Source organism: Nyctibius grandis, chromosome 18, assembly GCF_013368605.1.
Source record: "Nyctibius grandis isolate bNycGra1 chromosome 18, bNycGra1.pri, whole genome shotgun sequence".
Lineage (NCBI taxonomy): Eukaryota > Metazoa > Chordata > Aves > Nyctibiiformes > Nyctibiidae > Nyctibius > Nyctibius grandis.
Window position 1 is genome coordinate 40,530 of NC_090675.1, and position 14,613 is coordinate 55,142.

The 14,613-nt window shown below is 49.1% G+C and overlaps 1 protein-coding gene across 1 annotated transcript in view; it reads right to left on the reverse strand.

Moving 5' to 3' along the window:
- LOC137672007 (uncharacterized) overlaps positions 1–14,613 on the reverse strand; it is a 31,619-nt gene that overhangs the window by 370 nt on the left and 16,636 nt on the right. The window contains exons 2-11 of the mRNA XM_068415950.1: positions 8,359–8,420; positions 7,639–7,795; positions 6,527–6,783; positions 6,030–6,115; positions 5,145–5,257; positions 4,280–4,397; positions 3,301–3,421; positions 2,678–2,830; positions 2,178–2,335; positions 1,421–1,541 (exon numbers count right to left, since the gene is read on the reverse strand). Coding sequence (XP_068272051.1) covers positions 1,421–1,541; positions 2,178–2,335; positions 2,678–2,830; positions 3,301–3,421; positions 4,280–4,397; positions 5,145–5,257; positions 6,030–6,115; positions 6,527–6,783; positions 7,639–7,645 — 1,134 coding nt within the window. The 5' untranslated portion in view covers positions 7,646–7,795; positions 8,359–8,420. The remainder of the gene's footprint in view (positions 1–1,420; positions 1,542–2,177; positions 2,336–2,677; positions 2,831–3,300; positions 3,422–4,279; positions 4,398–5,144; positions 5,258–6,029; positions 6,116–6,526; positions 6,784–7,638; positions 7,796–8,358; positions 8,421–14,613) is intronic.

Below are 14,613 nucleotides of genomic sequence, written 5' to 3' on the forward strand. Positions count from 1 at the left end.
GTGTTAGTGTCCCCAGAGGAGGGCTGGGGGGATTTTAGCTCTCCCTCTCCCTCCTTCCACTTCTTTTCAGCCTCTCCATCAGCCCTAGTTTGCTCATAGTCCTCCTCACAGGCCCAACTGCGGAGCCTTTCTGCAATGACCCAGGGTCAGGACGGTCGGTACTGGGAACGGTAATATTCAATATATTCATTAATGACTTGGATGAGGGAATAGAGTGCACTGTCAGCAAGTTCGCTGATGACACCAAACTGGGAGGAGTGGCTGACACAACGGAAGGCTGTGCTGCCATTCAGAGAGACCTGGACAGGCAGGAGAGTTGGGCGGGAAGAAATTTAATGAACTATAACAAGGGCAAGTGTAGAGTCCTGCATCTGGGCAAGAACAACCCCATGTACCAGTACAAGTTGGGGACAGACCTGTTGGAGAGCAGTGTAGGGGAAAGGGACCTGGGGGTCCTAGTGGACAGCAGGATGACCATGAGCCAGCAATGTGCCCTGGTGGCCAAGAAGGCCAATGGCATCCTGGGGTGTATTAGAAGGGGTGTGGTTAGTAGGTCAAGAGAGGTTCTCCTCCCCCTCTACTCTGCCCTGGTGAGGCCGCATCTGGAGTATTGCGTCCAGTTCTGGGCCCCTCAGTTCAAGAAGGACAGGGAACTGCTAGAGAGAGTCCAGTGCAGAGCCACAAAGATGATTAAGGGCGTGGAACATCTCCCTTCTGAGGAGAGGCTGAGGGAGCTGGGTCTCTTTAGCTTGGAGAAGAGGAGACTGAGGGGTGACCTCATTAATGTTTATAAATATGTAAAGGGCAAGTGTCATGAGGATGGAGCCAGGCTCTTCTCAGTGACATCCATTGACAGGACAAGGGGCAATGGGTGCAAGCTGGAACACAGGAGGTTCCACATAAGTATGAGGAAAAACTTCTTTACGGTGAGGGTAACCGAACACTGGAACAGGCTGCCCAGAGAGGTTGTGGAGTCTCCTTCTCTGGAGACATTCAAAACCCGGCTGGACGAGTTCCTGTGTGATATGATCTAGGTAATCCTGCTCCGGCAGAGGGATTGGACTAGACGATCTTTCGAGGTCCCTTCCAATCCCTAACATTCTGTGATTCTGTGACCCATGAGCCAAGTGACTATGGGGCTGAAAGCAACCCGGCTGCTATCCCAGACAAGCCTGGCAGTGCTGCTGCCATTACAAACACCACCAAATCAAGTCTTGGGGTGTTTCTGGAGATGACAGAAGTGAAAGCTGTCTTCTAAATGGACAGAACAACCTGCTGCCTCTCGAGAAATCCTCAGGAGAAGTGCTTCAGCCTTCAGCTAAGCACGCGGTAAGGGGTCTCATAGGACATGACAGCCGCATAACTATGCTTTTCTACAGGTGGATATGACACAGTCCCTCCAGGAGCCCACAGCACGTACCGGTCCTGCGCTCCTCTTCCCTGGCCTAGCAGGGGGTGCAGGGTGGGGTCCAGCTTCCCGCCGTTGTTGGCTGCTGCCTGTCCATTTCCGCGACCGACGCCATTGCAGCACTATCTTCTCGCTGCAGACACACAGCGGGAGGAGGTGGTGTGAGCACAGGGAGATGGCTTTCCAGACAGGGCTCCCAAATGGGGCGCCTGTTGCGGCCACAGAATGTGGGTCTGCCGAGAGGCTGGTGCCAGGAAAAGCGCCTCTCTTTCCCGGTGCTGCAGGGAGCAGGAGGAAGCGCACTGTGGGAGAGGAAGCACTGCCCATGTCTGGAGGGATTTACCACTTGAGCTTGTCCAGCCGATCCGCCTGGTCATCCCTGTGCCCCCTGCTCTTGCGGGCGACCTGCCCCAGGATGCACGTCAGCACCTGGCGCAGGGCCTGGTCTGTCCGTGGGGAAAGGCTCCTGAAACAGCAAGGACCAAGTCTCTCTGACCTTTCAGCTGAGACCCTCCTGCCTCTTCCCGCACCCAGCCCCACACATGCGTGGCCCCACGCAGCCCCACAGCCCCTTCGAGGCAGGAGGAGTTCCAGGCAACCGCTTTGGCCTCTGCCATTGGGCTCTAACCCAGCTCATTCCTATGACTGGAGAAATCCCCGGGTGCTCTATGCGGCCCCATGGCTCAGGGGTTGGCTTCCTTGACCCACCACCAGTAGCTCATCACCACCTCACTGCCACAGGCCTTGGCTGGAGCTGGAGCACTCTTACCGCTTAGGGGGGATAGGATTATCCTCGTGGACTGTGGGTGGCTCTTCTCTGGACTCTTCCCACTCCTCCATCGTCACCTCCAGGAGGTCTGTGCGGGAATTCCAGGTATCCATGCTAGTCAGGAGGCTGACTGATGATTGCTCAGAGGAACTGGATTCCTGCACAGGAAGAGACTCTCATACAACAGCCCTGCACCGCGAGGGTGCAGCTTCCCAGCATGCAGACCCCCAGACCACTTCTGGCAGAGACCCTAGCAGGATGGGGAAAACCAGGAGGAGGGCCTCAGCGTGCCCCTGGAGTGACGCCTGAGTGTCACCAGGGTTTCACTACAACTCCCTGTCACCCCTCCTGCTCAGGAAAGGCAGCAGTCACCCACCCAGCTCGGCTGCAGCAACGCTGCTACCACGGCTTGGTTGCTAGAGGTACCTTGTAATCTCAGCCCCCCTGGAAGAAAAAAGTGTTCTTTTTTTTCAGGAATTCCTGCAAAAAAAACCCAGTACCTGGTTCCTCTGCATCTCTTTTGGTCTCTTAGTCTTTGCTTTGGTTGCTGGCAGGGTTTGCTGGTTACTTTTTTTCTCTTCCGCCAGCACGCTTTTCTTTGCCTCTTCATCCAAGTATTTCTGGATGTGTTCTGGAAGCTTCTCTGTCTTGTTCTGGAGGGCAACAAAAATGCAACAGCAGGCAGCATTATTCTGCCCTGCAGAGGGCTGAGCTGTTTTCATTCCTGCCCTCCCTTCTGCCCCTTCTCTTCTGCCTTTCTGTCCATGCTGGTTTGCTCCCGGGTTCCTGCAGGCTCCACCAAAGAGCCTGTTTGTAATGACCAGGGAGCTAAGCAATCACCAGGCTAAAATCACCTGGCAGCTGGCTATGCCAGACAAGCCTTGCAGTCACATTGCCAACAGAAACATCCACAAGGAAGGTCTTTGGGTGTGTTTCATGAGGCTAATGGAAGGGAAAACTATATTCCCAGATGACAGAGTAACCCATCTTGCTTCAAGTAAGCACCAAAGTCAGTGGTCCCATGAACACACAGTGAAGAATCTTGTGTAAATCAGTGTGCATGGAGTGACAATTCTCTACAGTCCACTGTGACACACTCACTGCAGCAGCCTGCATCAGGTACCTTTTGTCTCCTCTCAGTAGTTCTGGCAATGAAGTCTACAGTTCTGGGTTTGACCAGAGGAATTACTTTCTCTTTCTTCTCCTTTTCATTCAAGGAGCTCGCCTGGATGGCCGGTAGCTGCCTGCAAAGACACAAGAGGGTGCATTGACAGGAGTGCAGGGGGCGCTGGTTCTGGCATCTTGTGCTTCCGAGCGGTGCACCTGCCTCTGCAGCAGAATGCGCTCTACTTGCCTCCTTGTGATAAAGTCCACAGAGAGAGAGAGAGAGAGAGAGAGAGAGAGAGAGAGAGAAGCCCCCAAGCTGTCAGACTCAGATGTGCCCAATGGCCCCACTAAAACTCAGGATGCCCAGGTCTAGGCCCTCTCTTGCTGGAGCAATGAGAGGAACAGGGTCCTATGCCCAGAGATACCGCTACGCCCTGAGGGTCAGGGCACTGATGTCTGCTCAGTGGCCCAAAATACAGAGTGTGCACGGGCTGTACGAGCAGCTTGGGTGTTGGGGACGCAGTGTCAAAAGGAGGACGACACGACCCCATGAGAAGAGCAATCCTGCCACTGAGCTGTCTTTGGCCCTTCTCTTTGCAGGCCATAAGACAGGTGTTAGCATGGAAGAGGCTTCTCGTCAATCAGAGGAATCCCCTGCAGTAACTAACTGCAGAACACTGCTCTCGGCAAGCAGAAAGGTCGGGGGTCGTTTCAGGCTGAAGGGAAAGCCAAAAAGACCTTCCTTCCTCTCCAGGCATGAGCATTTGCAGCTCGTTACTCAACAGATCTGCACACCAGGAGCAAAGAAAGAAATAGTGCTGCCATCAGGGTCTCCCAAGAAGCTACAAGATGTCTGCCACGCATCAAAAAACCATTAGTGAGTGGAACGTGCGATAACCACACTTTGATTTCATCTGGTCTCTGTCCAGAAGCGTCTCACTCCCACAGAGGCAGGAGCACAGGGTCACCCTCATCCATTTATGCAAGTGTCTCACCTGGCACAAGGGTCAGTCCCCTCAGCTTTCTGAGCCTGCTCTGACTTCACAGTCATTGCAGGTAACCGCTTTGCAGAAAGCCTTGCTCGAGGAAGGAGGCACTTCTCGGCACAAACCTCTAGAAAAAGAAAATGAGACAATTCTTCAGAACAGCATCTTGGTATTGTTCTGGGAACTGGGTGCCTATTGTGTCCCAGTTCCAATGAGAGTGACGTGCAGGTCTGCACAAGCCTGTGGTAACCCTGACGAAGGTGGTCCTTTTCATCCCTTTGGATGAAAGCCATGTTTCCTGGGAGGTCTTAGGCCTTTTCCAACACTTTTTTTGTCCGGCTCAGCTCCTCATGCCTCCAGTGCACCATTATAGCCTGGGGAAAACTGTTTTGATGGCTTTCTCTCATCCATGTGCTGAAATGGGGGGCTCCCTGGGAGATGCTAGTGGTCTCCAAGAGTTGTTCTGGGGAGGGGAATCATTTAGCACAAGAGGAGCCAGCTCTTGGATTTCTGGATTGGTCCCATGCACACAGATTTGATGCTGGGGCAGGTTCACGCCAAAGGCATTGCTTCGGAGACATCTGAGAATATGATGGAAAGAAGCAGGGTTAGAGCTTTGCACTGTTTGCAGCACAGGCTGGGGAGCAGAGGCCACTGGGAAGGTATCCTTCAGCAGTCCCAGTGACCTTTTGTGGTGCAGGGCTGTCCTGAGACCTTGTTCCACAATGGGTCACTAGAGCTTTACTGTAAGGGGTACAGAGAGTCACGGGAGGTGCCTCTCCCTCTTCCAGGCATCCTGGGGTAACCTCAGCTCTAATCCCCTCCAGACACTGAGGAAGGAAAATCTACAGCCCCCAGTCAGATGGTCCCTTACCTTTCTTTCTGCTGCCACCACCTTTTCCCCAGCCCTGCTCTAGGATGGTCACCACATGTCCTGTCAGGTGTACTTCCACTGTTGGCATTTTAGGCATGGTCTCAGGCTTGCATCTGGAAAGAGGAAGAAAGCAGGAGGCTGAAGAAAGGACACCACGTTGTTTCCCAAGGCAGCCCATCCCAGAGGACCACAGTAGGAACTCTGGTGCCTGGAGGGGCAAGCAAGGCCCCGTCAGCCTGTGCCAGCGCTTTTCCATCCTTCCCGTGAGAATGGTCGTCCTCCCACAAAACCCCCTTGCTGCTTCTGGGGAAAATTATTCCTCTCTTACTCATAGTGCACATGGAGAACAGCCTAATCTCTAGTGCTCTAATTATCCAACACCCTTTTCAGTTCTGATCTTGTCCTCCAAGTTTCTTGTAGACCCTCGCCTTTGCAGCTACAAGGAGTCACCTCCCTCCCCTCCGTCGTCGATGGTACTGCACAGCAATGTTGGCATAAGACAGAGCTCTGCAGAACCCCACTAGATGCAAGCTCCTGTTTGGACAAGAAACCACCCCTCCACCCCTTGGCCTCAAGCAGAAGGCAGTCTCACACACAGGAAAGAAAAAGAGCAGGAGAAACCTGGTGGAAAATGTTGCCTAAATGCCTCTCTCGAGGTCCACAGTAGGACAGACGCATAAAGCATTGTTGCTGTCCCACGTTCCTCCAAATGAAGTCTAACTGAACAAGAGCAAGCAGGGAGGTCCCTGCCAACAAGGCCTCTGAAACACACAGTCCTCAATGCCATCACAAGTACAGTTCTCAGTGCCTGGCAAGGCAGCCCACCCAAGCATGAGCTGAGAAGCTGCTTGCTTGTTCAGCCAAGGGCTGCAGGAGCAAACATACCCTCGTAGGACAATAACACGTCCGGAAGAGGTCTGGGAAGCAGCAGTGTCATGGCGTGAGATGACTGAGTCCCTCATCTCTGGCATCTGGAACGAGGACAGAGGCAGGTGGTGGAGATGGAGACACTGGGAAGGGCTGGCTGCTCAGTCCACCTTAGACCCACACAAGCAAAGAGCCTGAGCAGCCAAAGGGCTCTGGCCTCAGCAAGCCTTGCTCTGCATATGCCTCTGCTCCCTACCCCAGGAGTGGGGCAAGCAGCACTCCCCACCATCAACGCTGGCCTTTTGTCACAAGGTGAGGCCCCTCTGGGGGTATCTCTTGCAAAGCCAGACCATTGCACGCAAAGGAAGTGCTCTAGAGAGAGCCTGCTGTACTGTAGACCATGAGGAGACCAAGTGGCTGAACAAGGCGTGGCAGGCCAGGAGAAAGCAGCCCCCCAGTCCCCAGAAAGCATTTCAGAAGAACCAGGAGTGGGGCTGGGAAAATGAAAAGCCTACCTTGAGAACAGCTCGCAACATCGTGTCAGTCCCATTCAGCCTTTTCAAAAAATCTGTGTAAAATTTCATTTTTAAGTCTTTTCCCTGGATGATCAGCATGCCCACGTCCCTCCAAATGAGGGCAACGTTCTTCTCGTTCTCTAGGCAGACACGGAAAAGACGCATGGTCCTTTCCATGCAAAGCTGCACCGTGCTCTCAGAGACCGCATTGTCTGAGGCTATCTGAGCATACGGCAGTTGCTCAAAATGTCGATGACCTGAAAAAAAGGGGAAGAGGGACACATGAACTTGAAGAGCTGCTAAACAGGCTACAAAGGTCTGCAGCTTCCAGGCCCTCAGGCAAGACGTTGCTACTGAGCTGTCTAGCTGGTACAGCGCCTCTGCGGAGAACCTTGGGTCCTCCCTTCCTGTTCGAAGCGGAAAGTGATGTGCGGAGCAGACAGCTACGGTTTCTCTGATACAGAAAGGGAAAGAAAGTCTTAGGCACTTGGCAGGAAAAAGAGCCATGACTGCAGGACAAGGTGGGGAGAAAGGCGCCAGGCCATTGGAGCCATGCCCACTCCTGGTGCTGTCTTTGTCGTTAGAGAGAAATGCACCCCAAACACAGACCCAAGCTCTTGGTGCCCCCCAGCTGCTCCAATGGCAGCAGTGACTGGAAAGCACAGGCATTGTGGTCACTGGGTTTTGGAACGAACCGTCTTTCCCCCCTGGGTTTCCCCTGCTTTCCCCCTTGCAAAGATGCTGTGAGAGCCGGGAAGAGCCCTGGCATTTGCCTGTACAAGGTCTAGTGCAGCAGAAAGAGGGAGCGGGGGTTGAAACACCAGGTAATGACAAGACACAGCACCAATAAAACTGCAAGGAAATCTGTTGTTGAAGCAGGTCAAAAAGAGTGTGCTGTTATGGTGTATCGTCCTCTGGTGATTACTTAAAACAAACAGGTAGGCAGGGTCCTTTTCACAGCAGGCTGGTTTTGTCAAGCTGAAGCTGTCCTCAGCACTGCAGTGGGAGTCTGGTACTCCCACTCGGTGACTGCTCAGTCACCTCTGGACAGCAGAGCACACCCCTCCCCGCTCTGCTCAAGGGCAAGCGCCGCTTTCAGTCTGTCTGCTTACCAGGCATGTCTATGTAACCATATTGGAGGTCATGATCCCGCGCAATATCCCCTGCAAGATGAAACACGGGTCTCTCTACAACCACCGGATCCTCCTTCTTGCTGGCTACTCGCTTTCTGACAACCGCAAAAGTCCCAAGTCCAGGAACGCGGACAGCCTGAAACAGATGAGATGGTGGATCAGAAGCAGTCTTGGAGGGATGGACAGATGACTTGCCGGAGAATGGTGAGGGTGCTTAGTGCCCTGCCCCAGCCTGAGGTACAAAGAGCAAGACGGGCTCTTTGGCAACTTGAGAGAAGACAGACAGAGTCTGTGCTTTTCTGTCTCCCTCCCCTTCACCCATGAAGAACCAGACAGTTCAGGAAAAGCTGACAAACATCCTTTGGCTCAGTGAGATAAAAGATGGAGGGGTTCCCACACTCGGAATAAACCCTGAAGTGTCCCAGGCTTGCAAGTTTTGTCGGCAACTCTGACCATGGGGCTTCCAGAAGCCCCAGAAAAAGTCCATCCCTTTTTCTGACACCAGTCCTGGACCTTATTGTACATCTGAATGGACAGAGGAGGTGGTCTGTCGCACATCTGTGCATTGCAGTGTCATGCTGGGGTGTCATTCCTGCTTTCAAAGGAGGGCAAGAACAACTGCACTCCATGGCAAAGGGTTGTCAGGACTTCATCAACCTTCATCAGGATGTGAAGGGATGAGAAGGAGGTAAGTCCCACCTGGTGGAGAGTCAGCTGTTGGCTGAGGTAACATGATGTACTGGCCCAAATCTTCTCAAAGTCTGGAAAAACAAGGGAAAGACATGTCATGCTCTGAGGCAGCAACCTCAAAACCATTCAGCCCACTCCTGTCCAAGCACCAATGCCTTTCTAACACAAGCATTTCAGATGGTGTCTAGAGCCTGGCAAGAACCTAAGGACACCTCAGCCTGCTTCCAAGAGGGCTCCTTTCTTTTCAGGTGCAGCTCTCCAGGATGTGAAACCAGCAGTGGATTGCCACACCAGCAAGGGCATGGTGCTGTGCTCCATGGAAGTCTCGGAGGCTCAGGGCAGGCCCTGGTGTCACCCCAGCAGGGGCCAGTTCCCCCATGTTGCATCTCCAAACACAGCAACTCTGCACGGCTCATGAGTAACTTTAGCTCCTCCACCAGGCAAGGAGCAGCCCTTTGGGGCCAGAAACACCTGCCTGTGGTGCCCCAGGAAGGCAGGGGCTGCATCAGGAAGAGAGCCAGGAGCCCTGGCTGCCAAATCAGCCCCTCAGCCCTTAGGGATGGCGAGGCAGGTCCCTCCTTGCAGCCACCAGTCCTGAGCAGCCACCCCCACAGCCCTCAGGGCTTCCATGCCTATTTTCAGAGATGTCCCTGACCCAATAACACTCTTGCAATTGGGTCTGAAGGCCTTACCACAACTCTTGAGCTTCACAGTTGTTGGAGACAAGTGATGCCGCAAGAAGAGGTCTTTTGCCATCTCAGTTCCACCCTTGCTGCAGGACAACTGCAGCAGGTGGCTGGCTTATGGCTTTCTTGCTTCCTGCAAAAAGCCTTCTCCTCCTCTCTGCTCTCCTCCTCCTACACCCTTCACCACCCCCAGTGCTGTTGTGCTGTCTCTCTCCGCCTTCTCCTCCTCACTGCAGAGCAGCTCCTCCTCCGGAGCACAGCGGTGGTGAGAGAAGCCCCCAGTGCCTGGAGTCCCCTCGGCCTCTCCGGGCTGTGTGTGGGGCTGATGCTGGTCACAAGGGGGAAAGAGGGGCTGTCCCACTGTGACCTCAGACCGCATCACAGAGGGGGCTGCACGCACCCGCCCTCCCTCCCCACCCGCCCAGGCGCTGCCAGGGGGTTCTGCAGTGGGCAGGGACTTCAGGGAGCTGCCCCTGCCGCACTGTCTCCTGACCAGGAGGGCTTTCCCCAGGCTGGGGCTCACCCCTGCCATGTCCCCACATGGGGACACCAGGCTCTAAGTGCTTACGGGCTCCTTTGGTGCCAGGCAGTGCAGGGACAGGCTGCTGGACCAGACGGACCCTGGGTTTGGTGTGTTATGGCAGCTCCTGCATACTTGGAGCTAAGCACTGACGCTGTGATCTTAAAGGCCCGTGGGGACTTCAGCTCGCTGTTTTGACAAAGGTACCAGCTTTAAGACATCAGAGTGTGCACTTGAGATCTGGACAAACAATATCACACAACCTTGAGGGCTCATTAAAAGGGCTCAGTACGTTTCGAGTTAAGCTCTTTGTATTTTCCACTGACAATGCAACTTCAAATGCTGCTGTCTAAACTGAGGAATATCAATCCAAGCATAGCAAATATGTGCTCTCTCATTGCTTGGCAGTGATCTGGGGATCCAGGCTCAATCATTACCAGTCAGAAAAAAACAGTTTAACATGTCTATTGCTGCCTTTCTTCCTGTGCACGTGCAAACTTCTTAAAGATCATGTTACATATTTGCTTGGGTATAGGATACTAGAAAAAAGAAATCTATTACTGCCGGGCAACTGAACCCACAGGTGAATAAGGAAGGTGTTTGGATGTAAAATGTCCAATATTTATTGCCAGAGTGAAATTTCTGTGTTAGCATCTACGAAATTAATTATGAGCCATGTTCATGTTCCTAACTAATAAATTGTGTCACTTCGGTGCCTCTGTGTCAATTTAGTATAAATAGCAAGAGAAACTGAGATGATGACACTGCATACCACAGCTTTTCTTCTGACAGGTTCCCAAAGCCAAATCCTATCGTTTGATTATTTAACAAAATTATTCCCAAATGCTATAAGGACAATAAAATGTTTTGCTATCAAAGGCAGATGAGCAACAAGCCAGACTGAGGGACTGGCATATTACGTAAGTGAAAACAAAGCGTACAGCCACCATACTGCCCTGTAGGATGGCTCCAAGCACCACATGTTAAGCAATTCACAGTGAGAAACTAACTACTAAAACAATGTTGTTTTATTTCAGAACCCTTCTACCAAGCCTATGCTGTCAGCCCAAGCTAAAGGCCAAATCACAATTTTCTACTGTGAACAAAGCAGCTCATGACTAGATGGAAATGTTTTCTATATGTTGGAGTGCAGGTGATGAGGAGGTGGTTCAAAGTGTAGCTGGAATATTAAGGGACTAGCCTCATATGAGCGTGCTTGGATGCATAATATTTTTGACTACATGCTGAGGTCTCTGCTGTGCTGACCACACTTCAGAATAAAGCTGGCGTGGGCTTTAAAACATGGTATATGAAAGCAAGACCTGTAAGATACAAAAAAGTCCTTCCAGTTCAAGCAGATGATCAGTCCGGCTTGTGACTTTTCTGAAGCTCAGCAACTACACAGAAGCTCAGATTTTTAACAGGGGTATAACAATTGCAGCTCAGTTTCTCTTGCCCTTCTTTGTGGAGCGGTCTTACTTCAGTTGCAATTCACATAATATTTGTTTGGATAATAGGGAAGAATATATAAGCCATAGCCCTTTCTGACTTGTGTATTTATTGATTGTATAAGTGATTTGATAGCACTCTGACACATTTATAATGTGGATTTTCGTTCTGAAAAGCCATCAGCGTGCCTTTAAGTATATCATAAATTACTTTGCCTCAACTTACCAACAAAAATAAAAGGCATCGATAAGAAGCTGAGCTAGACTGAGATATGGCTTGACTGAGCTATTGCATGATATATCATTTCTGACCTACCAGAATCAGTAAAATAAATATTCTTTCATTAAACATACTACATAAACCCAAAGTAATTAGATGCAAATAAAAATTGTAGTTTAAGCCATTTGAACAATCCCTCACCAGTCTAGTTTTCCTGAAAAAGCACATATAGATAACAGAGGACATTTTATAATCCCTGGGTTAAACCTTTTATCTCAGTATGCCACTATGTCTCAATTTCTTCCTTCACGTTAGCACAACAGTATGAATAAGAATTATTAATGTACATTTGTTAAAATAAACCTAAACATTGGTGGTCACAGGATCTCATAGCCTTTGCAAAGTACAGTTAACTGAATATTGGTGAAAATCATCTTCTATAATGGACATCTTTGGGAATTTCATACCATTGCTCTTTTCAGTGGGCAGGGCACTTTTCACTGATTGAGACTTTCTTTAAGCAACATTTCAATTTTCTTTCCATTCTTAAATTGTCTTTCCAGAAAATACTTAATGCTGGATTAGAACAGACTGAGCTAAGGCATTTTAGATTCTTAGACAGTTTCCAGTGATCCATTTTGTGTGACCTGATGAAATGCCTCGTGAAAGGCAGGCCTGGGTTCCTGTGCTTCTGTTGGCTTTTATGGTCTAGGTGTGTTATGGTCTTAACTGCATTGGTTGCATCTCTTTTCTTGTTAAAACAACGTGGAAGAAAAACTCAGAATATCTATTCCGTATGGAAGACTATAACTCTAAGCACGCAACCTGTGATGTGCCCAAGAGGAGAAACTGTCTGACCAAGATGAAATGAAACATTTTAACGTTTTAAAACTCAATTTTCTCGGAAATCTTAATTTCAGGGAAAAAGAATGCTGGTTTGACTCCTCATGCTGATTTGGGATCAAAAGAAGATTTTTTTAAAATGGAATTTTCCTTGCAATGCAAATTGGAAGTTTGAATAGCTCCCTGCAACGCTAAAATACGTATCCTGTGGGATTTTAAACTTCTTGCTGTCCTCCTGTGGATGAAAGGAATAATTACTTCAGTAACAACGTGGGGGAAAAGAAACCAAAACAGGGAAATAACTGCCTTAGTAGAAAGTAAATTCCAGATAAATTAATAAGATCTATTGTTTTGGGACATGAATGCTGATTCCCCTCCTCGAGAAAACTGTTGAAATCAGGCAAATCAGATTTAATCTCTGTCACATGTTCTGTATGGTGTAGGCAACAGTTTTGCAACTGAAGGGTTGGCTGTGAAAGTAAAATTAATAAAGTATATTCAAATCCTTAGAAGAAAGCCAGACAGAAGTGCAAAACATTTTTACGGAGCACACTGATGCTAGACCAAGCTTGTGATCAACCAAAAAGTTCCAGAATGACAGAAAACATGGGACTTAATCTAAACAGCCCCTAAAACTGCTACCGTACACAGCTGGGCTACCGTGCAGAATGCTGAATAATTTTCAGTTCTCCTTTTCTGTCACCACAGCAGAGGATGGATGGGTTGATTAGAAAGCCATCTGGAACCTTAGATCCAGGGGATTCCTGGATTCACAGCTCCTGTCAAATTGCTTTGTCACGAGAAGATGAAGAGAAATGACACAAGAAGTTACACCTGAAATTAACAACAGAGAAAGAAAAGACAGAAGAAAAAACAAAGCAGGAGGCCTTTACCACAGGCAGCGAACCTGTCTGTGAAAAATGACACCTGCTTTCTCTTTTTGTCTGTTAACCACTTAAGCCCCCTTTTCTAAGACAACCTCAGTTCTACATTTGTTCTTTCCAATCAAAAAATCTTGAGAGGCAGCATCACTTGTAACAAGTCGGTATTATCCAAAAAGATGGGACTTCCACACCATGGCATGATCTGCCAGGATATCCCACATCATAGTTCAAAACAGCACCTATGAAACAGAGTAAAGTTCTTCATGTACATTTTTGTCCAAAATTGTACAACATTTTTTAAAGCAGATTGTGGAGTTTAGAACCCAAATCCTGAGTCCAAGCCTGTAGGTCTTGTGTTCCAAATCCTTTTGACACTGCTCAGAGTCTCAAACAGACCTGTCACCGTTTGATTTGATCGCGCTAAAACACAAATGGAACTACATCAATTTTCTGGCACTGAAGACCATCGAATCATAGAATCATTTAGGTTGGAAAAGACCTTTAAGATCATCAAGTCCAACCATTAACCCAGCACTGCCAAACCCACCACTAACCCATGGCCCTCAGCACCACATCTACACGTCTCTTAAATCCCTCCAGGGATGGGGACTCCACCACGTCCCTGGACAGTCTGTTCCAATGCTTGACAACCCTTTCAGTGAAGAAATTTTTCCTAATATCCAATCTAAACCTCCACTGGTGCAATTTGAGGCCATTTCCTCTCATCCTATGACTTGTTACTTGGGAAAAGATGCCAACACCCACCTCTTTACAAACTCCTTTCAGAGGTTTACAATTAGCCTTGGCGCATCAGTCCAGCCTGTCCAGATCCCTCTGCAGAGCCTTTCTACACTCAAGCAGATCAACACTCCCACGCAACTTGGTGTCATCTGCAAACGATCAGGCTCAAGATAGGATGAGTCCTGTTATTAGGAATTATGGGCATGTTCATATCTGGTGGTATGCAAAGCCCCAGACTCTCACCTCTCTATTCTTTGGGGCTGTGATTTTGCCTGATTTTCAGGGAAGGTCCAACCTGATGCTCATTTGTGTGGGTTACTGATTTCCTTCTGTACTGGGCTTCATCAAAACTTGAGATCCAGACACTGGGGAACCAGGACTGAAGATTGTTTCTTGGATCCACAACTTTCATACATATTGTTGGGGTTGGGCCTGTGCATAAGCAAGGCAGTACATTCAAGTTTCAAACAAACAAGCTGATGTGTTACGGTAGAACAGATTCATAAATGAGTGCAGATTTCCATGCTATTGTAAAACATTGCTGGTGGTGTAAGATGCATTTTTTTTCCTTAGTCAGAAGCCCTCATCCCATACATATGTTATAGAAACATGCAGAACTCTACAAAATGAAATAAAATCAATGTTTTGTACAGAAGATTTAGAGCTAAGGTGCAGTGGATTTTTTTTGTTTAATTTAGGTCCCTTAAAAATGGTTATTATCTATACTTTGTCTATAATGCCTTTTTCCCACAAGAATAGCAACATCAAAGTGAATGTTACTAGAAAGGTATTTTAAATAAAAGGAAAAAGTAAACCAAGAAACCCAAAGACCAAAAAGAACAATTCTTGAGAATTTTGATGGCAACTCTTTAAAAGCATTTGAGAAAGTCACATCTTCATGGATGATATAAGAGAAAGACAA